This window comes from Otolemur garnettii, unplaced genomic scaffold (assembly GCF_000181295.1).
Source record: "Otolemur garnettii isolate 467f Iridium unplaced genomic scaffold, OtoGar3 scaffold00004, whole genome shotgun sequence".
NCBI lineage: Eukaryota > Metazoa > Chordata > Mammalia > Primates > Galagidae > Otolemur > Otolemur garnettii.
This window is the reverse complement of record NW_003852399.1, coordinates 26,621,133-26,646,183: the sequence shown is the minus strand read 5'-3', so window position 1 is coordinate 26,646,183 and position 25,051 is coordinate 26,621,133. Positions and strand designations below refer to the sequence as shown.

General features: G+C 37.5%; 1 protein-coding gene across 1 annotated transcript in view; it reads right to left on the bottom strand.

Moving 5' to 3' along the window:
* RGS22 (regulator of G protein signaling 22) overlaps nucleotides 1–25,051 on the bottom strand; it is a 145,942-nt gene that overhangs the window by 92,180 nt on the left and 28,711 nt on the right. The window contains exons 7-12 of the mRNA XM_023518230.1: nucleotides 22,788–23,394; nucleotides 21,164–21,325; nucleotides 17,072–17,246; nucleotides 11,046–11,185; nucleotides 3,148–3,262; nucleotides 999–1,124 (exon numbers count right to left, since the gene is read on the bottom strand). Of these exons, the coding sequence (XP_023373998.1) occupies nucleotides 999–1,124; nucleotides 3,148–3,262; nucleotides 11,046–11,185; nucleotides 17,072–17,246; nucleotides 21,164–21,325; nucleotides 22,788–23,394 (1,325 nt within the window). The remainder of the gene's footprint in view (nucleotides 1–998; nucleotides 1,125–3,147; nucleotides 3,263–11,045; nucleotides 11,186–17,071; nucleotides 17,247–21,163; nucleotides 21,326–22,787; nucleotides 23,395–25,051) is intronic.

The window sequence follows — 25,051 nt, the reverse complement described above, 5'->3', positions numbered from 1 at the left end:
GAGTAATGATATATTTCTGGTATGAAACCAAAATTTGAAAGTATTTTGATACATGTTGGCTAATGTATACATCATAGCAGAATCAAACCTTACTCTAATAATTGGGCCAGTCAAATACTTTACATTTGAGCAAAATGAAGGCTGTTTGTGATTTAAAAATATCTATATTTGATAGAAGGCTGAGGTGGGAGGATCACTTGAGCCCAGGAGTTCAAGGTTACAGTGAGGTATGATCCGTATATCACTGTGCTCCAGCAGCCTGTGTGGGTGATAGAGTGAGACTCCATTTTTTTTTTTTTAAATTGAAAACCAGGAAACAATTTTGCTACTGTGCTTAGTAATTTGTAATTGTTAGAATTACTAAACATTAAAGGATTGATAGAAATCAATTCTGAATCTAAAATATAGTATGCTGAAATAAAAGTATATGAAAATAAACTGCTGCTAGTCATGCAAGTCAATCCTTGTCTATTTCTCTTTTACTTTTCTTTGTAATCTTTGTAGAATAGTGAACCAAAGAGAATTATAATGGAAATGTTGAAACTTTTACTAAATATTAAGTATGACATTTTTACCAGAGATGATTGACATTAAATTTAATTATTTGAGCACTGAATTAATGATTTCTTTCCTTCTTTCTTTCTTTCTTTCTTTCTTTTTTTTGAGACAGAGCCTCAAACTGTCACCCTGGGCAGAGTGCTGTGGCATCACAGCTCACAGCAACCTCCAACTCCTGGGCTTAAGCAAGTCTCCTGCCTGTGCCTCCCAAGTGGCTGGGACTACAGGCGCCCATCATAACACCCAGCTATTTTTTGGTTGCAGCCGTCATTGTTGTTTGGTGGGCCTGGGCTGGATTCGAACCCGCCAGTTCAGGTGTATGTGGCTAACACCTTAGCTGTTTGAGCCACAGGCGCTGAGTCTGAATTAATGATTACAACACCCATTATTTTTAAATGAAGTAAAATTATAATATTAAATTTTAAAGAATTCTTTTTTACCTTATTTCCTGAATGCTCACAGAATTTAGTAAAGAAGAACCCAGCTCTATTTTCTACATACAAAGATTGCAGCAAGCTTTCCATGTCACCTCCTCCCAAAGTTCCAACATCTAACATGCTTTTAACCTAGATAACAAAACAGAAGTCCATTACCCACCCAAACACATCATGATTTTTTTTATGGCATTGCATAAGAGGGTTTCATAAATTCTTTCAGGCTGTCATTTTCCCACTGGATTATTTTAGTTTTGTATCATATATTTAATTAATGCAGTATGTTTGCATCTGACTGTCTCAAAAGACATTTATGGAGTCCAACGATAGCAGCAGAATTCATTCTATTATTGACAAATCTGAGTTCAAACTTAATGTTGAAGCAACTTCCCAACCTCAATTATCTTCATGTTTCAGGCACAATAATGCTATTTTAGGAGTCTTCCAAATCTTGGCCTACTTCCTACTTATTTCTTGGCCTCTTTCCTACTTATTTACTGTCATTTTAGCCTTGAGGTGCTGCTACTATAGCTACAGGAGGGTTATAAAAAGAACTATCTCCAAGGCCTCTCTGTGCTGCTCATTAACTGTCCTTAGGGGGTCCCTCTTTGGATAGTCTCATCCTGCACAGGTCATGGCCTACACAGTGTAAATGGCAGTATTGGTCCTCATAAAACTTTGCTGTTTATGGGTTTCTCTGCCAACAATGCTGGCAACCCTAATAGCATTTCTGAAACACAGAAAACTAGCTATTTCCCCAAGCACAAGAGTGACATGAGAGCATGAAAAGACATCTACTATGCACTTTAATTCTATTTGTTTTGTCTTTCTAATCGCTTTTTTTTTCCTGGAGACAGAGTCTCAAGTTGTCTCCCTGGGTAGAGTGCTGTGGCGTCACGACTCTTACCAACTTCAAACTCTTGGGCATAAGCGACTCTCTTGCCTCAGCCTCCCAAGTAGCTGGAACTACAGGAACCTGCCACAATGCCCGGCTATTTTTGTTGTTGTTGCAGTTGTCATTGTTGTTTTAGTTGGCCTCGGCTAGGTTCAAACCTGCCAGCCTCAGTATGTGGCCAGTGCCCTATCCACTGAGCTACGGGCACTGCCATTTTGGTCTTTGTAATCTTAATCCAAGTGTGGCATGAACCATTTAGGGTTTAAGTAAGGTTCTTGCTCGCCCTCTGTCACACAGTCTCTCTACTTACCCCTTTATCTGCCTGCTAAACAAATTCTGAGGTGAGAATTTAATGTTTTTATGATGTTCGATCATCAGCATTTCAAACTAAAAAGTCATTATTTAGGGGTGGTGCCTGTGGCTCACTGAGTAGGGCACCAGCCCCATATACTGAGGGTGGTGGGTTCAAACCCAGCCCCGGCCAAACTGCAACAAAAATATAGCTGGGCGTGTGGTGGGCACCTGTAGTCCCAGCTACTCGGGAGGCTGAGGCAAGAGAATTGCCTAAGCCCAGGAATTGGAGGTTGCTGTGAGCTGTGATGCCACAGCACTCTACCGATGGTGATAAAGTGAAACTCTGTCTCTAAAAAAAAAAAAAAAAAAAGTCATTATTTAGTAAGGGGAAATTTCAATTAGAAGAAAAGGAAAACTATTTGCTTAGAATAAAATAAACAGTTACACAAAATTATAGCTAAATGTTCAGACTATACTGGGACTGGTAAGGTTTCTACCAAACATACACATATAATCCTTAGGGGATAAGAAATTTTCGTCTAGAACTAGTACATTAAATCCATGTTACAGAGTACTTACATTCTGAAGACACCTGTATTTTAAAATTATGGGTTTCCAACATCAAATACTACTTTTATCAAGTGTTAAAAATTTAATATAAATACTACATTTGAGGTATCATCATGCCCAAACCAGAACATAGTTGCTTTTGAAAATTCCAATCAATGAAATATATAGCAGTGTGGTACTAATGAAATATATAGCAGTGTGGTACTAACAAAGGGTGAAAGGGTGAAATTTTTGTGTAAAAATCCTTTGGCAAAAAAAAAAAAAATCAAATGTTTTGCTTAGTAGAGAAAAAAAGTATTATGATAAATCAATAAAAATTCTCTAAAATCAGGAACAATGAAATTTTCATTTTTTTTTAAATGAAAAATCAGATTATTTGGTCCTCAAAATGCTTACCTGGGGTTCTTCGCTATAAGTGTATCTTCGATCCAGCTCAGGCTTCAGACACTCAGAAATATCAGTAAACGATGTTAAACGAACAACTCTCTTGCTTTCTGACATGGACCTTAACCTAAATTATGGGAATGAAAACTAGTTGATAAACAAATTTTGAGTACTTTCGGTATACAGGGCATCAAATCTTATGAGTATTTCTGAGCAATGTGAGAGAAATACTTTTCAGGGGGAAAAAAAACACATCAGTTCCAGCCTGAAGAGGTGCTTGAGAAAATGAGGCAGAGTTATACAGAAAGACAATTCTCAAAATAACTACTGCTCAAATGAATTGGAGAGAGTATATTATAGATGCCAAATGACTGGGATGGGTAATAAATGCTAAGAGAGCATAGAATGAGAAGTTCCTTCAACCTATATTAAAGAAATGAAATTTTTCCTGAAAAATTAGGAGATAATATTTTGTATATATACCTGAGAGCACGTGTGTGTGAGTGTCTGTGCGGGAGGAGTTATTTAGAGCAATAAGTGAAGCTAATAGGGAAATCCATGTTTTAAAAGCAGCAAAGATAATTTGCTCAGGGCAAGAAGACAGTAACAGTTAAGTGAACATTAACAACTACATACCAAACACTGTGCTAGATAAAATCCTAATACTGAATCGCCAAAACAGGCAAGAGTCAAAGGGAATTATACAGGTTAGTTTGGGGTGAGATAATGGAAGTCTTTGGAGCTAAACTAAAGACTTTGGACATCACCTTTTTACATTTTCCTATCCAACTCCCTCTCCCATGCCCCAATGCAATTATCTAAACTTTATTTTCTAGCTCCATAAAACATGGTTGTTCCACCTCACCAAACTCCACCCCAATCCATGAGCAGATCACCTTGCAAGTTCTTCTCACACAAAATATTGGTACGACATGCTTCAATTTCCACTCCCCCATGTAGTAGACATGGTTAACTGGTCAGCTAACCCAATATCCATTCCATAAAACATGCTTTTTCCACTTCGCCAATCTACTTCCATTCCAATCCGCTAGCAAATTACTTTACAGATGCTTCTCACACAAAATGTTGGTACAGCACACACTTCAATTTCCATTCCTGCCCCCTCCGTGACAGACACAGTTAACTGACTGGGTAACCCAATGCCCACTCCCAGTTACATGTTTCTGTACACACCACCTCTGAGACCTGAAAAAGCTAAACATTCACTTTCCAAGACTCCCTGGCAGACAGAACTACCCCTGTGATATAGTTGTGACTAATGAGATACAAAATGAAGTCTGCTGGGGAACTTCTAAGAAAGCTTGCCTTCCTGACCAAAGGGAGAGGGTTAATGGAAATCGCCCTTCCCCCTTCTTTCTGCCTTCAAGGCCTGATGTCCCAAGCTGCAACACAACTGGCCATGAGGGAGCGGCCAAGAGCAATACAAAGATTCTGGGCCTAAGACTTGTGACCTGTTGAACCAAGGTCCGCAGTTGCTTACTTCAGATTTCTTCTTATGTGAGAAAAACAAGATTAATTCACCTAAGCCATTGTTAGTCAGATTTTGTTATTTGCAACTGAAAGGACTCTTATGTGATCAATAAACACATCCGCCTATACTCATCCTTACTTCTTTCTGTCTTGACTCAGGAACAGGTGCCCCAGCTGCCCATGGTTAATCTCAATACCTTGGTTGTTGAATCCTTCTCTCAATTCTCCTTTGAAAATGGAGATCTTTCTTTCTCATTTATTTTTAATTTTTCCATTTCCATTGGATTTTAGTCTATTTATATCAATAGACTCAAGTCTCTTCCACCTTAAAAATACCCTTTCTGATGAAAACAAAAACAGAATGTACCAAAATTATGGGATATAGCTAAAGCAGTGCTTGGAGGAACATTTTATTGCTATAAAAGCCTACATTAGAAAAAGATCTCAAATCAATAATGTAAGCCTAGCACTCTGGGAGGCTGAGGCAGAAGGACTGCTTGAGCTCAGGAGTTTGAGACCAGTCTAAGCAAGAAAGAGAAAAAAAAAGAAAAAAATTAGCCAGGTATTGTGGCAAGCACCCATAGTCCCAGCTACTCAGGAGGCTGAGGCAGGAAGATTGCTTGAACCCAAAAGTTTGAGGTTGCTCTGAGTTAGGCTGATGCCACTGTACTCTTACCTGGGCAAAAGAACGAGACTTTGTCTCAAAAAAATTTTTTTAACTACTAGAACTAACTATTGAACTAATAAGTGCATAAGGTCACAAGGCATAAGATAAATATTTTAAAAGTTAAATTTGTATACACTAGCAATGAAAGAAAACATTTTCATTCACAATAGCTTTAAAAGGAACAAAATACTTAGAAATAACTTTATGAAATTCTCTCCCCTAAATCCACTTACATTTAACTTTTATTCTCACTCATTTCAAATTTTTAATTCAATATTTTAAAAACAGTGATCGACGGAATACTACTCAGCACTAAAAGGAACAACTGTGGATACATGGATCAACTCAGATAAGTTTCCAGGGAATTGTGCTTAGTAAAAAAACCCAACCGCAAAATGCTGCACACTTCATAATTCCATTTATATAACATTCTTGAAATGACAAAATTATAGACATGGAGGACAGGCATGGTGGCTAATACCAGTAATCCTAGCACTTTGGAAGGCCAAGGTAGGAGAATTGCTTGAGCAGGAGTTCAAGACCAGACTGAGCAACATAGTGAGACCCCTATCTCCACAAAAACTATAAATATAGATAAAGAAAGAGAAGGGAAAGAGAGAGAGAGAGAGAGATGGAGAATAGATTAGTGGTCCCCAGTGGCTAGAGAAAAGAGGAGGGAAGGAAGTGGCTGTGACTACAAAACAGTGGCCCAAGATTTCCTAAGTCACAGAACTGTTTGGTATTTTAACTGTAGTAATAGTCACATGAGAATGTACTTGTGATCAAATTGTATAAAACTAAACACACACACAACTACATATAAAACTGGTAAAATATGATTAGGGAAATCATTGACATTCTATAAATGTCAGTTTCTTGGATCTGATACAGTACTCCAGTTATGCAAGACATTACCATTCATTCATAACCACAACAGTGAATGAAGGGTATACAGGACCTCTCTAAATCATTGTTACAATTACATATAAATCTACAATCCTTAAAGGATTACAAGAAGACTGTTCTATATTAATTGTTTCCTCTTTACTTTCAACATGTTCTTGTAGCTATTGACATCTGGCTTCTGACTCTTGAAATTTACGTTTGTAACACTGTCGATAATTTCATCATTAATAAATACAATGAATGCTTACTGCTATTATCTTAACTACTTTGCAACATTTAACACCCTCTTAATATTCTTTCTTCCCTTGGATTCCATGATACCACTCTTTCCCATAGTTTCCCAGAAGATTACTTCTTCTTGGTCTTCTTTTCTGGCTCCTGCTATCTGCCTTTACTGTAAGGTTTGAAAACTTAGTTCTTCTTATTATATTACTTTCTCTCTCTCTCCCCCCCTCTATCCATCTTACCTTCAGCTTCAACTATCCCCTAAAGTATAAAGCTTCTCAAATTTTTAAATTTAAGTTGATCTCTCTCTCAGATTCCAGGCCTATATTTCAACTCTTCTGGACATGTGCATCTATATCCTATGTAGTTTTATACTTTTTATTCAAATATAATTCACATTTTCAACACACAAAAAAATATGCATTAGCAAGGATGCAGAGGAATTAAAACCCAAAGTAGTTTTATCTCAGTCCTCAAGAGTATCTTAGGCTCTATATTCATTCATTCAACAAATATTAATCAAACACATACCATGCACCAAACACTACAGGATACACAGAGGGGCAGTCCCCTAGGCAGCACCCCAGACTGAACTCATCATCAGCCTCCTCCAGTCCTGTTCTTCCTCCTTCTGAGGATAGCAAGTTCATAGGAAATAATGTAAAAGAGTTCTTAAATGTGAAAAAATGTTCAACTTCAATTAAAATAAGAGATGCCAGTTTTTAAAACTTACCTATGCATTAGCAGAGGTAATGCATATTGTGCTGGTAACAGCATGGTAAAAAAAAAGAAAGTACTCTCATACATATTGGCAGGAGTATAAACGGTTACAGCTCCTATGAAAGACAATTTAGCAATAACTAGCAAAATATAAAAAGCATGTGAACTTTGACTCAAGAATTCTTTTAGAAATGTATCATGTATATGTGTGTATATATATGTGTGTGTGTACACGTATGTATATATTTGTTGTGTGAAAAACACAGCAATGCACAAGCATATCCACTGCAACGTTGTTGGTAATGGCAAAAAACATTTGAAACAATATCATGTTCCTTAATAGAGTACAAATATAATGTTTGGTATATTATCAAAGAACCAGGCATAAAATGAGACAAAATGACAAGAATAAGAACAAGAATCAAAAGATAATGGTATATCTGCTGTTACAGCATAATTACTTCTGTGAAAAAAAAATTCTAAGATATATTAATAAAAATTAGAAAACAGAGAAGGGACGGAATAGGTGTATACAGCTTGCCGCTATTTTTGAACTATGTGTCTATCTCCAAATTTTAAAAATAAAATAATTTTAATATGGGACATAATATTTGCTATTTTCCACTGCATAGAAAGTAATCTTCAAATTCCTTAATGTGACAGATAAGAAATTTCACATTCTGAACCTCATTCATCCCTTTAGCCTGTCTCCTGCTTTTTCACTATACTACTCTAGCCATAATAACAATGTATAGGATAGTTTTCAAAGTTGACTTTTCTCTCCTCTCTTGCCTGTCTTTCCACCATTTCATCACCTGAAAGATGAAGATAATTCAATGCAAAGTATCAACACCATAAATGATCATTAATTGATACTTTTGCAAATGGCAGACAAAACAATTTGGATCAAGCTCACACTGAAGGGAATTAGGTAAACTGAAAAAAATACAAAAATAAATCTGCTTGAAAGCTTCTAATGCTAATAATTTAGTCAGGAATTTTTCAGTTAAAACCCAAATGATAAAAACTCACACAGGTGACTTCAGCATTTGAGGTTGCTCTATCCTAATGGTTTGCTGATAATGAAAAGCATCTAGTAAACTTAGTAGCATGTTTAACAGTCATGGGCACCAACTAATCCTTCATTCTTACTTTCAGTTGGGAACTCCCAGGGCTGTACCCTAGTAGTAAGAAGTAAACCAACCCTTGCATATACTGGAGCATAACTTTGAGTTGTTTTTTGGCTCAGAAAAATCCCTGGAATTGGATTGAGATGATCCAAGATTACTAGTGCTTGAATTTCGTATGGGAAAAGCCAAGAGAGAAAAATCTCCTCTAGAAAGATATAATGTAAAACCTAAGCTTCAAATAAATTCTGCACATAATTTTTCAAATAAAAGATACAGCATAAAATGAACAAAAATGAGACACAAGAACAGAGAAGACAACAAGAATAAAAACTAGCTAAAAACAGAACAAATGATGACTTTTGGCCTTTTGGCTAAGATCAAGTGTAAAAACATAACAAATGAAAAAAGTCGCAGGAGATCTAGATATTAAAAAAACATCAGACACAGACTTTAAACAACTATAATCAGGGAGATAAAGCAGAAGACCAAGAATGTCTGCAGGAAGCTGGGAATTCTAAAACATGACATGACATATCTATAAAAGAGTCAAAGAGAAGTTATGGAAATAAAAAAATATAATAGTTGAAGTTAGAAACTCAATAGATGTAATTAAGAGCAGATTAGATACAGTTAAAGAAACAGCAAACTGGACAATAACAAAAATACCTAGAATAAAGCACAATGAGATGACAGGATTGAATAGAGAAGGCTCTAAGAGGATAAATTGAGAAGGCCTAACATACACGTAACTGGAATCCCAGAATGAGAGGAAAGAAAGAGTAGGTTAGAAGCAATATCAGAAGAGACAGCAGCTGAAATTTTTCTAAAATTGATGAAAGACATCAAAACCACAGATCTTTAACTCCAAGTTGACTACGTAAAGGAAAACCTACACCTAAACACATCAGAGTAAAACTGCAAAAAACAAAATATAATGAAAATCCTGAAGTGGGATATCTTTGTTTTATTTCATTTCCTACCCCTTAATCCTAAAGGAGAAAAAGATACATTCTCCTCAAAGATATATTATCTTCAAAAGAACAACAATTAGCCTGACAGTATCTCAACAGAAACATTTGATAGCTAGAAAACAACTTAATATCTTCAAAGTGTTAAAAGGAAATAACTGCCAAGCGTAGGGGCTCATGCCTGTAATCCTAGCACTCTGGGAGGCCAAGGCAGGTGGACTGTTTGAGTTCAGGAGTTGGAGACCAGCCTGAGCAAGAGTGAGACCTTGTCTCTACCAAAAATAGAAAAATGAGCTGAGTGTTGTGGCAGGCACTTGTAGTCCCAGCTACTCAGTAGGCTGAGGCAAGAGGACCTCTTGAACCCAAGGGTTTGAGGTTACTGTGAGCTATGATGCAACAGCACTCTAAGGAAAAAAAGGAAAGAAAGAAAAGAATCACCAATCTATAATTTTATACTCAACAAAATATATTTAAGAGTGAAAGTGACCACAACATAATGACTCTTGAAAACATTATGCTAAGAAGACAGGCACAAAAGGCCACAGGTCTGTGTAAACATATTCCACATATATTCCAGATAAATGAAAGGTCCAGCATAGGCAAATCCATAGGTATTGAATAATAATTACGAGGAGCTGGAGGAGGAAGAATATAGAGTGACTACTAATCTGTACAGGGCTTATTTGGGATGGCATGAAATGTTCTGGAATTATATAGTATGATGGTTGTACAACTTTGGGAATATACTAAAAATCACTGGTTGTATATCTGAACATAATTAAAATGGTGAATTTTAAATCAATAAAAAGTATTCAAGTAAAGAAATAAATTATTAAACAAAAATTATGCTTTCCCTGGTCATGTAATAAAATAATTCAAGGTTAATACCAAACAGTGTTCTTCCAGCTAAAGGGCAATAATCCCACTGGAAATAAAGAACAATGAAAGTGTAAATATGTGGGTAAATATCTGGTCCCTGGCTTATTTAGGTTCCGGACGTGGACCACTATGCTACCTTGCTTGGGAATAACTGCTCTTAGGTGCCTGAGGGCTATTTGCTTTAGCAGAAGGGAGAGAGAGAGAAAGACAGTATTCGAGGGAGTAAAGCAGTCTTAGTAAGCATATATCTTAGCAGTCTTTCGTAGAGACAGACGTTGTGCAGGCGTTCTCCAGGCAGGAGAAGCGAGAGTCAGAGTGAGCAGGTCATGATAAAATGCATGCTCCCGACTGCCTTCTCCTCCAGCCTCTTATAGACACACTCCTGTCTCTTAACACCACAGGTGTAGAGACTGCCAATCACTGGTGCTCTGTCCCGCAAGCTCTCATCTTAGGAGAGCCAAATCCTTCCCCATGCCCTTTTCACCAAGGTGTTACATTACCCAGCTATACAGGTGTTTCTTATAACTCTCACTCCTCCTTGCCATACGCTATATGGGCTGCTTGTTTAATATACCATATTAAACAAAATAATATTCTTGATAGTCTTATTAGTTAGTTCTCAGATTTGAGAAATATTGAATTATTGAACAGAGCCAAACAGGAATTAGATGGCAGGCTTCTCAGAGAATTCTTGATTGTACAGCTCATGACAGAGGATCATCTCCTTAAAATTACTGATAGCTGGAATTCTACTCCTAATTTAGAGTATACATGGAATATAAGCCTTTAATACATATATCTGAAATATAATAACCCATGTAAAAAAGCAATACACTAGTCTTCAATTTCTACTTAATTTTTTAAATTATTCAAAAATTTTTACCATTGCAGAAAAGCAACTGATATACAAAAAGCCACACCTACCCTTTCTCAAATGCATCATTCTTATTCTTAGCGGAAATTGGATACAGAGACTCACTCTTCCAAAGTTTCTGAGTTGTTGTTTTTATTGCATGTGCTTTCCTGGGAGATTTAGGAGATTGTGATAAGCTGAATTCCTCTTTCTAAAAGGTGGTAAGATAATGAACAAAATGAAAAATGAGCAAAAGGGTGGGGGGGAAGAGACAATAAAGTATAAGTACATAGCTTTGCACACATACCTCAAATTTGTTCAGCTTACTAGAGGAGTTTTCCCCTCCCTCTACCTCCCACCAAGCTTCCCACTAGAATAGAAATTTCTCCTGGTCCAATTTCTACTTTATGCAACTAGCAAAGTCAAATCCAACAGCAACTTAGATTCTAAGAAATAAACTAAAGGCTTCTCTATATGTATTTTCACCAGTGTGAAAGAAGACTCTTTCCTGGAGGAAAAACTTCACAAATTTTTTTCATTATTCTATAACTGAATAGGTATTAAAGCTAATATGTGGCAGCGCCTGTAGCTCAGTGGGTAGGATGCTGACCACATACACTGAGGCTGGCGGGTTAGAACCTGGCCTGAGCCAGCTAAAATCAACAACAATAACTGCAACAAAAAAATAGCTTAGTGTTGTGGCCGGCACCTGTAGTCCTAGCTACTTGGGAGGCTGAGGCAAGAGAATCGCTTAAGCCCAAAAGTTTGAGGTTGCTGTGAGCTGTGATGCTATGGCACTCTACTGAGAGTGACATAATGAGACTCTGCCTCAAAAAAAAAAAAAAAGCTAATGTGTGTGTAGGGTAGGATCACAAAGCATGGAAATGAAACAAAGATATTAACTGTCCATCAGAAGGGACAGATTCTTGTTTTATCAGCATTATTTTCTTACATTTTTAGACATTTTATTTTTATGGGCTTTTTCCCATTCTTCCCCCCCCCATGGGACCATTCCTAAAAGTTTTTTATGGTAACAGGTAACAATTTAAATCCAGAATGTGAGATCTACATGCATGAATCAATAAAACTATAAGCAACTAAATGTCCAAATAAAACTATAAGCAACTAAATGGAGGAGAAAGAAAAGATTGCTTGAGTATGGGACATTAAATGTAGCATTACACAATCCTTAAAAATAGTGGTTATAAAAATGATAATATGCAGAAGAATAATACTGGTGAGAAAAGAAATAATCAAAATATATATAAGTACATGAAAACAAAAACTTCACAAGGAAAAAACCTAAGATTTTAGTAGCTGTCTAATAGTAGATAAGATCAGAAGTGATAAGTCTCTCTCTCTGTGTTTCAAATTGACAAACGTTTTCTTGTCTTTATAATTTGAAAAACAAACATAAAAAACTTTACTATGTCAACTTCCATTATAATATTGTATACATTGCTGAAAACCAAGGAATACATTTATGATGTTTATTAACCAGAACAAACAATAAAATCTTATATATACCATATAGTCAATAATTACTAAGAATTTTTAAGAATTCTATAAACCAAATGAAGAATTGAAGTATATTCTACATATAATTTCCCAGGTATCAGGGCTCACATCTATTCTAGTAATTTAGAACACAGCAGGGATTAAACACCACTCAATAAATCAGAGTTACCACAGGAGGCTCAGCTTATTGCTTGAAGTTTTATATATCTGAAAAAGAAGTCAAATTCAAAGAGACAGGACGTAGAATAAAGATTATGGGAGGCTGGTGGGAAAAGAGAAGAGGGAGGCTGTTTTTTAATAGGCTAGATTTGCAAGATGAAAAAGTTTTGGAGATCTGTTTCACAAAATTGTGAATATACTTGACGCCACTGAACCATATACTTAAAAATGGTTAGGATGGTCAATTTCATGTCATATTTGTTACCACAGTGCCTTTAAAAATTTTTCTTTAAGAAAAACTTTTAAAAAGTATATCTTATAGAGAAGGGCCTACATTAGATTTTTTGAGCTTGTTGGCTTAGGTCAGTGATTTTCAACCAGTGTGCTGTGAGAGGATCTTAGGTGTGCCACAAAAATTTTTAAAGATCATTAGTTAAATTATCTTCAAAAGAAGTTCAAAGCACAGTAAGTATATCCTTTTTTATTTTATTTATTTATTTATTTATTTTTGGCCAGGGCTGGGTTTGAACCTGCCACCTCCAGTATATGGGGCCAGCACCCTACTCCTTTGAGCCACAGGCCCCGCCTTCGTTTTTTAATTTTTTTTTGATCAACATAATTTAAGCGTGCCATAGAAGTTTAACTGTAGGTTCAAATGTGCCATGAAATTAAAAAAAAAAAAAAACATTAAAAATACAAACTTAGATGAAAGCTAGAAGTAGCCAGAAAGTAACTGATAGAAAAAAGAGAAAATAAAGCTGACAAAGGGCACCATTTGGGGGGAAGGTGGTGTAAAGAACCACTCCAGTGCTGTGATTATGATGGTGGCTACACAGTGTATACCTCTGATCAAATTTATAGAACTATGACACTACAAAGAGTAAATTTTACTGTATTTAAACTACACCTTAATTTTTTAATGGGGAAAAAATAGAATTGAATTCTATTCTCTGTTTGTTTGTTTGGTTTTTGTTTAGCAGGCCTGGGCCAGGTTTGAACCCACAAGCCCCAGTGCATGTGGCTGGCGCCCTAACCACTCAGCACGGGTGCCCAGCCTGAATTCTATTCTTTGGAGTATTTTCTGCCAAGGAGAGAGTGTGTGAGATTAGAATGAGTTGTCCAGCTACAGAACGTCAAGGACAACATATGGCAATGGTTTTCAGGAAGCCAAATGTGGGTAACAGATAAGAAGTCATGTCTGTACCACTTTCTCACACAGGCTATTCTCTGCCCACTCCTTTAGCCTTGTTCTCTTCTTTGAGTTGCTTCTTTTAACCACATGGCTTATTTTTTCTTCCCTCTCCCTTCTCAGTTTGATAATGTTTGCACACATGTTTATGCACTAGCAGATGATGTGCAGCTCCAAGAGGAGCATTCACATAGTGACTGGGTCACTGAAGTCACCTGGGCTGACTAGGAGGATTAATCAGTGGAGTGACATATAAAAAAGCCACATGGTGCTAAGGAAGTCGGGAAGATGTCGAAACAACAGATAAGAAATTGTTAGTGGGGGCCGGGCATGTTGGCGCACACCTGTAATCCTAGCACTCTGGGAGGACTGCTTGAGTTCAGAAGTTCAAAACCAGCTTAAGCAAAAGTGAAACCCCTATCTCTACTAAAAATAGAAAAATTAGCTGGGCATCATGGTGGGCACCAGTAATCCTATCTACTCAGGAAGCTGAGGCAGCAGGATCACTTGAGCCCAAGAGTTTGAGATTGCTGTGAGATATGATGACATCTCTGTACCCTACTCAGGGTGACACAGTTAGATTCTGTCTCAAAAAAAAAAAAAAAGAAAATATTAGTGCACTAAAGTGACACTAATTCAAAGTGTGCTTCCCAGAGCAGCAGCAAGAGCATTCACCAGGGAGAGAGCTTGTTAGAAATGCAAATCCTTGGGCCATACTGTGGGTCCTGTCACGACCCACAGGAACCGTATTAAAGGGTCACGGCATTAGGAAGGTTGAGAACCACTGCCCTAGACCTAGTGAGTCTTGATCTCCAGGTGGAACCTAGAATCCCTGTTTTAACAAGCTCTTACAGCGACCCTTATGAATGCTAAAGCTCAAGAACCACCAGCCTACGACAGTGCATGGCATACAAATCACCTGGGAATCTTATTAAAATGCAGGTTCTAAAGGTGGCTCTGAGGTTCAGGCAGGGTTGAGAATCTGTAAGCCAAGCCCCTAATTCTAGTGAGTGACACTGACCCATTCCAGATCACCTAAATCAGAAACTCTGGAGGTGGGACCCAGGCATCAGTATACTATAAAAAGTTCTCCCAGTGATTCTAGTATGTATCCAGGGTTAACCACTGACAGAGAGAAATCTTAAGGTCCCTCCAGCTGTAAAACACTACTTATAGAAGTAAAATTACACTGAACAGCTTCCTGTCTTTTAAGTAAGACATCCTGAGTATAAAGCAATCTTATGAGGAGGTTAAGTGTGACTATGGCCAATAATAGTTAACATGTGACATATTTAAAGACTACTAAGATTCGTAAGGATCTTTATTACTGGCATGCAAGTCTTACCTACACTTTTTGCATCTGTTTGCCCAAGTATATAGGATTATTTCTTCCTTATGATGTTAGATAGCTTTTCTTCTCTTTTTGGATTTCTTAGTTTATATTTGCGTGCTATTCTTTTCCTCCCCATGTGAAAGAATGCTTCCAATTCCGCTGTTGCTACTATCACTCATGCACTTAGGTTGTATTTACTAAGCAACTGTTATGTGACAGGCACTATTCTAGGCACTGGGAATAAGTACTTAACAAATTAAAGTCCCTTACATTGCAGTTGGAGGTAATAAACAGATAAATCATGTGTTCATAAATACAGTAAGGCAAAATAAAGCAGGGCAAAGAGCACAGAGGGTCCCAGAGGGTGTGGATGCTGTTCCACCAAAGTGTCCTGACAGAAGAGTCAAGGATGGCCTTTCTGATTAAGTGGTTCTTAAGCAGACACCTAAAAGGAGTGACGGGCAAGTCACATAGGTATCTGTAGGAAGAGTGACCCCAGCAGGGCCAACAGCAAGTACAAAACCCTGGGGAGGTGGGGGGGCGTTGTCTTCAAAAAAGAGCAAAGAGAAAACCAGAGCGGTTAGAGTGGAGTAAGTTAGAGAAGAATGGTGGGAAATGAGGTCAGGAGCTTAGCAGGGGCTTGCACAGCTGTGTAAAGACTTTGGCTTTTATTCTGAGTTAGAGAGGAGGCCACCAGAGAATTCTGAGCAATTGAGTGATGCAATCATGTATTTTTTTTTTTCAATTTTTTTGCAGTTTTTGGCCAGGGCTGGGTTTGAACCCACCACCTCTGGTATATGGGGCCGGCACCCTACCCTTCTGAGCCAAGGGCGCCGCCCCACAATCATGTATTTTTAAAGTATCACTGTGACTGCTTGGGAGAGAACAGACTGTAGGTTTTCTTTTCTTTTCAAACTTTAAGAGATTGAGGGATTACAAGTTGAATTCCATTACATGTATGTGTAGTATAGTGAGGAAGTTGGGGCTTTTAGTGTACCCACCACCCAAATAGTGTACATTGTATCCCACAGGTAATCTTTTACCCCTCACTTCTTCCCACTCTCCCCCCTTTTGAGTCTCCAATATCCCTTACCTCCCTCTGTATCTTTGCCTGGCCATAGTGTAGCTCCCACATATATGTGAGAACATGTGGCATCTATATTCTGTTCCTGAGTTACTTCACTTAGGATAGTGACCTCCAGTTTCATCCAATTGCTGCAAAGGCATTATTTCATTGTTTCGTATGGCGGTGTAGTCCTCCATAGCGCTTCACACTTGCAAACACACACACACACATACATCACATTTTCATTATCAACTCATCGGTTGATGGACATTAGGTTGGTTCCACAAGCTTGAAATTGTGAATTGTGCTGTGATAAACATACATACAAGTGCAGGTATCTTTTTGATGTAATAATTTCTTTTCCTTTGGGTGGATACCTAGTAGTGGAATTTCAGGATCAAATGGTAGATCTACCTTTAGATCTTTGAGAAATCTCCATACGGATCTCCATATAGGTTTTACTAATTTATCTTCCCACTAATCGCCTGTAAGTGTTCCCTTTTCACTGTGCCCAAGCTGCTATCTATTGAGTTTTGACTTTTTAATAATGGCCATTCCACTGGGAGTAAGCTGGTATCTCACCATAGTTATGATTAGTGATGGTAATTGTTTTCTCGTATGTTTGCTGACCATTTGTATATTTTCTTTTGAAAACTTCCTGAGCACAGACTATAGGTTTTCTTATTTCCTAATTGGGGCAGTAAGTACATTAGCCAACAACAGTAATAGTAACAAAAAAGCTTATGATGAAACTGAGTTTCAGTGTCCAAACACTCAAGCTTAGATATTTTACCATAAACAATAGAGATCAAAGCATCAAGGTACACCCTACCTGGATCTCAGACGTCTGTGGAATGCAAGATTTAGGTCTTAGTGGCAAGAGGGTTGCCATTTGTGGAAAGGGGTCAATATCTTTCCTTGGTTTCTCTTGACGGAAATGCCACAATTTCAGTTCGGCATTAGCAGATTTTGCTGAGGCTGAACGAGTAACACAGAATCTTGGTCCCCTGTTTATTGGAAAAATTAATTTAAGACTGAACTAGACAATAAGCTACAAAAATCAAAATGTTACAAAATACATAATAGCTGTGCTTACAAAATTATCCATTTTGTCATACCCCCCCTTTTTTTAGAGACAAAGTCTTACTTTATTGCACTCAGTAGAGTGCTGTGACATCACAGCTCACAGCAACCTCCAGCTCCTGGGCTTAGGTGATTCTCTTGCCTCAGCCTCCCCTAGCTGGGACCACAGGCACCCACCACAACGCCCACTAATTTTTTGTTGCAGTTTGGCTGGAGCTGGGTTTGAACCTGCCACCCTCGGTATATGGGGCCGGCGCCCTACTCACTGAGTCACAGGCATCACCCTGTCATACCCCCTTTTAAATATTGTCTACTTCTTTTTCTGCTGCCTAGCCCTAAAATATTTTTCTATGATGTATTAACTTCCTACAATCCAATTCACTCATATTAAAAAGGCAATATTAGGGCAAAATCCTAAGTATTGTTATGTTAAAATTATGTTTGATAAGAAAAATCTATATATCTTACAATGAAGCAATTTTAAAAATAACTCATGTTTCTAGTAAAATAAACATAAAAAGTACTTCTGACAATGTTAAAGCATTTTAATATTTATTTATAGCACCAAATAAAAATTGGTAGAATGAAATTCACATATAAATGTTTTCATAATGCTTAAGTATGGTAGTAAAGTAGGTTATGATTCATATTATTTATCTTCAATCCTTAAATTTGAAGGTAAGAATTAATTTTACAATTTATATAAATGAGAGACCAATACCACTGCCAGAAACTAGGAAAAAGGAATGTCTGGCACAGTATCAAGGCCACACTTAATTGGATGGATATCCTGGTATTTAGTATTCGGACTAGCTCTTTATTGGATAGAGAGTTAACTCCAGCTGTCAAGGCCTGCTGCTAATTGCTTCTTGGACCAGATTTTCTCCCTGATGCCACATTTCAAAGACTAATTCCTATTCCATACTCCAGGGGCTGGTAGAAAATTGTTTCTCTTCAAATAAGGAAGAGGCTAGACATCTTTCCTAATGTGAACAGAGACGGGAAGTGGGAAAAAACCCAAAGTCCATAATTAGTTTAGGATCCAGAAAGCACTCTGTATATCTCCATGGTCATTCTATACTATATTTCAGAAGCTTTACTTGCAGACTGGGAAATACCCAAAATTACTTATTTGCATGTTAATCAGTAAGTGGGCATATCTATAAGCCCTTATTGGCCAGGCATGGTGGCTCATGCCTATAATAAACCCAGCATTTAGGGAGCCAGAAGCAAGAGAATCACTTGAGGCCTGAGGCCAGGAATTTGAGACCAGCCTGGGCAACATAGTTAGACCTCATCTAAAAAAAAAAAAAAAAAAAGCCACTTATCAAATCTTTATCAGATAAAACACACACAGGATGTGCAGGAAATCCAGGTGTCTCAAATGTCTGATTTACATCATTTGAGAATATTATATGACTCTGTAAGTCCCTGCTGCTCTTACCATTTTAATTTTACATTCTTACTTAATTTGCATAGCTTGAATACCTGAGTGGTCACTACATGAATTCCTCAAAATATTATGGCCTCATTCATAATGAGTCCCTAAACTGGTACTGTATTACTTTTTACGCTTCTATTATCCAAGTACTCACGTACAATGACAATACACACCTTAATTCTTAAGCTCTACCAAGAGAAGATATTTACTATATAACCACCAATGACTTGTATCCGATACATATGTGTGTGTGTATCCAAAGGTAATAAACAAAAACTGAAAACAATTTTAATGTCCCTCCATGGGGGAATCACTATAGCACTTCCATACAATGGAATTCTACACAGCAATAAAAAGGAAGGCGCTACCGAGACACACAACAGCCTCGATGGATCTCAAGGGAATTAGCTGAGTTTTAAAAAGGGAATGCCAAGAGATTACCAAATTTCATTTGTTAGCAGTTTCCAGTAGTTAGGAATGGGTGGGCTGAGGCAGGAAAGAGGGAGGCAGCTGTGGTTTTTAAGAGGACGGTACGAGGAATGCTTGTCCCTGTGGTCTTGTGACTGTGGTGGTAAATGCCTGATATAAAATGGTAAAAGAGAACTAAATGCAGATGCACACACAAAGGAGGGTATGCTAACCTAGTGAAATATGAAGAGACCAGCAAATTGTATCCATGTCAGTTTCCTCATTTTCATATTGTGCTATAGTTATGCAGATGTTACTATTGGAGGAAATTGTATAAAAGGTACACCGTATCTCTTTGTATTGTTTCTTACATGTATATCTAAATCTAAAATTATCTCAAAACAAAAAATTCAACTAAAGTAAGGAAACACTACGGAATTGGTAATGTTTTACTAAATGTAATATTTTATTGAGTATTGTGTATACGAGAATCCACTATAGTATAATTTATACCTTTCTGTATGTCTTAATTATTTAAGAATAAAATTCTTTCATGAAAGAAAGAACAGCACTCTCTGTATAGGAAAGTATGAAGCCTATAAAGTAATCTGGAATACTTAGATGGAAGGTGATGCCCAGAAACGGGCAAGGAATAAAATCGTGACAACTTGATTTGCTAATTTAAACTGAGGAAACTGAGCTTTACACTGAAAGCTCTGGGGTAAACAGTGAAAGATTTAAAGCAGCGAAGTGACACAATCTGATCCATCACCGTCACGATGGACAACTCACTGATCTGCGAACAGCACACATTTCTTCCACTGTGCCCATTCTCTTTCCTTGCGTCAAGTCCCAGAGTTCCCAGTAAAATGACCTTTTCTCCGTAGCCTGTACATTTGCCACACTTTCTTTAATCTTACTAAAACATCCACGTCATGTTTCTCCCATTATACTATGACCACTAGACTTGACCATGTTTCACCCTAGTATCTTCAACACAGCACTTTTAGCAAGTGCTAAAAAAAGATTTATCACCTCCATGTATGTTGCCAGCACCCTAACCACTGAGCATGGGTACCTATCACCTTGGCACCCATGCTCAGTGGGTAGGGTGCTGGCAACATACACAGAGGCTGGTGGGTTTGAACCTGGCCCAGGCCTGCTAAACAACAATGACAACTACAACAACAACAACAACAAAAATAGCCAGGTGTGTGGTAGGTGCCTATAATCCCAGCTACTTGGGAGGCTGAGGCAAGAGAATTGCTTCAGCCTAAGAGTTTGAGGTTGCTGTGAGCTGTGACGTGACAGCACTCTACCAAGGGTGACATAGTGAAACTCTGTCTCAAATAAGTAAATGTTTATCAAGATGATAAATCTGGGCTCGGCGCCTATAGCTCAACCGGCTAAGGCGCCAGCCACGTACACCTAAGGTGGCGGGTTCGAATCCCCAGCCCGGACCCGCCAAACAACGACGGCTGCAACCAAAAAATAGCCGGGCGTTGTGGCGGGCGCCTGTGGTCCCAGCTACTTGGGAGGCGGAGGCAGGAGACTCGCTTGAGCCCAGGAGTTGGAGGTTGCTGTGAGCTGTAATGCCACGGCACTCTGCCCAGGGGGACAGCTTGAGGCTCTGTCTCAAAAAAAAAAAAAAAAAAAAAAAGATGATAAATCTGCAACTCTAGCTACATGTATACATATACACACACACACACACACACACACACACACGCAAACCAATTTTATGGGATTCCAATTATAAAAAGGTCAAAGTTAAAAGGGAATTTAGATAATGTCTAGCATTACTATGGATTTAAAGTCACCCAAATATACAGGTTATCTAAGGATAAGTACCTTCAGGAAGGGTAAAGCTATAATAATGTTGTTATTTTAGATTTCTATATGTTATATATCCATAAGACAGAAACATGTAACTCATATAACAAGCTAAGAAAAATGAAAGTGAAAAACTTTGATTTATGTTCTTTTTCTTACCAATACAGAAGTAAAGGTTTTACAACTTCAGACTGAATATTTGTTAAATGTTCTTGAGTCCACTGAGATGAGTCTAACAGTTTAAATTTTGATAAAATTTCTGTAGAAAGGTAGCAGTTTCCACTGCTCACTAGATAAGATTTTTTCATCTTCTCAAGATGCCTGAAAGAAAACACATATCCACACACTTAGATAAATATTCAACTAACCAAAAAGGATTTCACTTCCAGAATGTTTTAGACAAATAGTGAGTGAAATAAACAGTCAACTCTGAGGGTCAGAGAATACCAAACATTTTTGTGGAGATGTTATTTCTCACAGTTATGGGTATGGGAAGAGTTTTTGTGATGGGCTGATAATGACCTTGCAAAGTCACCACATCCCAATCTCCAGAACTTGTGAAGATATTACCTCACATGGTCAAAGGAACTCTGCAGGTGCAATTCAATTAAGGACTTTAAGGAGATCATCCTGGATTATCTGCTGGGCCCAATGTAACTGCAAGGATCCTTAAGAGGGAGGCAGGAGGGTCTGAGCCATAAAGAAAAAGATGTGAGGACAAAACAGAGTTCAGAGAGACAAGAAAATGCTATGCTGTTGGCTTTGAAGATAGAGGCAGAGACCATGAACCAAGGAAAGCTGGTGGCTTCATAAGCTGGAAAAGACAAGAAATAGATTCCTCCCTAGAGCCTTCTGACCTCCAGAACTATGAAAGAATAAATAAAACTTAGTTACTCTAAGTGATTACATTTGTGGTAATTTAGTATAGCAACAACAGGAACTACTACAGTGTTGATCCTGAAAAACCTATGTATATTACTTATATATATTAATAACTTCCCTGATATGTCTTGAAAAGTGGTAGTGACCTTCCACTCCATGATCAATCAAGTCGTGCTTTATAATGAACCATTTGGTGACACCTACTTTTGTAACTATGTGGAACAATGAACTCTATGATCTGAACGTCATTAAAATAACTGAAACAACTCAGACACTAGCGTACACTCAGTCAAGTCCTCAAAGGGAATTATAGTCTGCTATAGTTGATGAGCAGATCAGGATAATGCAGACAAGTTAAGGACTTTCCCAAAACAGAGTCCTCTTAAGGTTCCAGATGTACAGTAAACTAAAACATACAGAACTGACTGAATGAAGCCTTGAGCCTCATCAGACCTCAAGAGCATCTCTAGCAGAGATACTAGCTCTCTGGCATCTAACCGAAAGACCGTGGAATGTGTTAACCAAGCAGGCTGCTAGGAACAGCAGGCTCCTTTCACTGGTATAAGGTATCTGTCTTGTGCCAGTGTGGTTGTCTAACTTACAAATATTTTTTTCTATAAAAATTCTACACCATTGAAATGTTATAAAAACAAAAATAGAATAATTAATTTGGAAGTAGTTCTATAATTTATGGGAAGAAATAATATGCAAATAATTGGTATTATTATTATCTGAAAGCTACGAAATCAGAAAACTAGTAAAAATCAATATTTATTATAAATATTTACAAAGAGTATAAATTACATGTTTACATTGATTGTAGGCTTTCTCCCTTTGCTTAAATAACCCACACTAATATTCTATAATTTGTTTTTAAATTATTGGAAAATAAGAAAAATACCTTTGAAGTCTTCCAGAGTCCTTAAGAACTTTTAACCTCTCAATATCCATCCATAGCCACCAATATCTTTCTCCTAAGGTACCTTTTAAAAATTTCTTAAATCTTTCAAACTCCTTTCTAGTGCCAATTTCATACATTCTATGAGAAATACGCCAGTCAGGCCTGCTCTGGGGTCCAGTGCTGTCACTCTTTGAAATTGTTTCTTCAAAGGTCTCGTCTGACCCTTCCTTTGCCTTCTCGGGGAAAGATTCCAGAGTATCATCAAATGACACTCGTGTGATATTGCTGAAGTTTATATAGCCTGGGTAGTCTACAAATGGCTCTCTCTCCATATGACTCTCTCCAGTCATTTTTTGAATTGCTGAGGACAAAATAAAGTGTATGTAGGAGTTTAAAAAGTCTTCACATGTTGAGAAATGGAGGCTTTCACCATCCTTGAACTTCTCAATGTATATTCTCAGAAGAGCTTGAGAAGGAGTGTCTTGTAAAGATACAGAACCTTCCTCTTCTTCGTCGTCTTCTTCTTCTTCAAATTCAGAAATTAATTTAGTTTTAGATGGCCCCCTTTGTGTCCGGGGATGAACTCCATCACTAAAGATAGCACTCTCTGTATTAAATCATAAAAGGCTATTAGATTAGGTATGAATATAAAACTTTTTATTATTAAATAGATGTTATAGAGCCACGATGGCAAATGAGTTTATATCACACATAATCACTGCATGGGCCAGTGTCTTAAGAAGGATTCTGAAGCCAGAAAAAAATTGCCATCAGGGATCAATCTTGTATTCATTCCCTGGACATGGAAGGGGAGAATGGTAGCAGATGAGCTAAATATTTGACATTCCTAACACAAAGGATATTCAAGAAGACCATTATATACTTTTAAAATGTGATATTTCAGACTGATACAGAATGTCAATACATAAGGACGAACTCTATTAAGGGATTAAATGACTATGTGTGCTTTGATATTTCATGTTGTATGATAAAGGAAAATTATCTAGCATAGATGGTGAAATCATAGATGAACTGACCCAAACTGGAGTCAACATCAGCAATTTTTAAAAATTCACTATTTCATCAGAAAGATTCAGTTTCCATCATACTCAACAGCCTTTCATTAAAGTTACCAAATGGTATAAGGTATGTAGGAAGGCTTATAACGAATTATTTTTATACTTTTACTGAAGAGATAATATTTACCTCCTCTTTTCTCTTTCTTTCAAAAATCCGTGAACTAGCTGAAATCTCTGATGTTAGTACTTTATTCCACATGGTAAATTTACCCCTTGAATGGTCACAGACCAAGTGACTGTTGTAACCTGTGCCCTCCCTCAATTACTATTTCCTCAGTTACCAGATTTCAAGTCTCAGTGAACTGGACACATTTAATTACAAAGTTTATTGAAGGTAACTATACCAAATTTCCCAAATGATAAGAGATAAGACTTTGTGAACCTGTGAACGGATACTGGCCACAGGCTCAGTCCCCTGGAATTGAAGGCAGGCAGTGACAGAGGGTGACGTTTCTGCTCTCCTCCCTCCTGCCATCCTTCTTCCTGTTTACTGTCTTTACTCTTTAATTTTCTACTTTCATATTTTGGGAGAACAGCAAGAAACCTATAAATCCAGCTATGTTCCATTACGAAGATTCTTTTCCTCTTTACCTAGAGTTACATTCAATTCCAGAGAATCCAGATTTAACGTTCTCAGAGGTCATTTATACTTTCAAAGGAATCAGTTAAAAACCGGTCGTGAATGCTTGAGTCCCTCTCCCGGATGTTTTTTTTTTTGGCAGCAATATCATAATGTCTCCTATTTCTGAAAGGGACGTTCTATTTTTATGAGAACTTTGTATCACACACAAAAGCTTCTCACAGTAGAAATTTATCTGCTTTTGAAGGTGAAAAATAATCTGAACTTCAAAACAAAAAGGAAACTCCAGGAGAGAGAAATGTTGTACCAACTGACTGCAAAGGCTTAGTAAGAATTTGTGAAGTGTGACAGGAAGTAATGACAAGACACACATTTATGGTCAGCATATTAGGGACTATGCACCAGGCCGGGCATCTTCTATACATTTACTAAGTTTCATTATTCTAAACTTACAGATAAGAAAAGCACACCTCCCAGAAGTGGAATAACGCATCAAAGTTACACAGCTAATAACTAAAACATGGATTTCTAAACCCACCCTCTTTGTTCCAGCAGAAACCGAGTGGGGGGAGGGGTGGTGGATAACTTTTTTCTCCCCAACCACT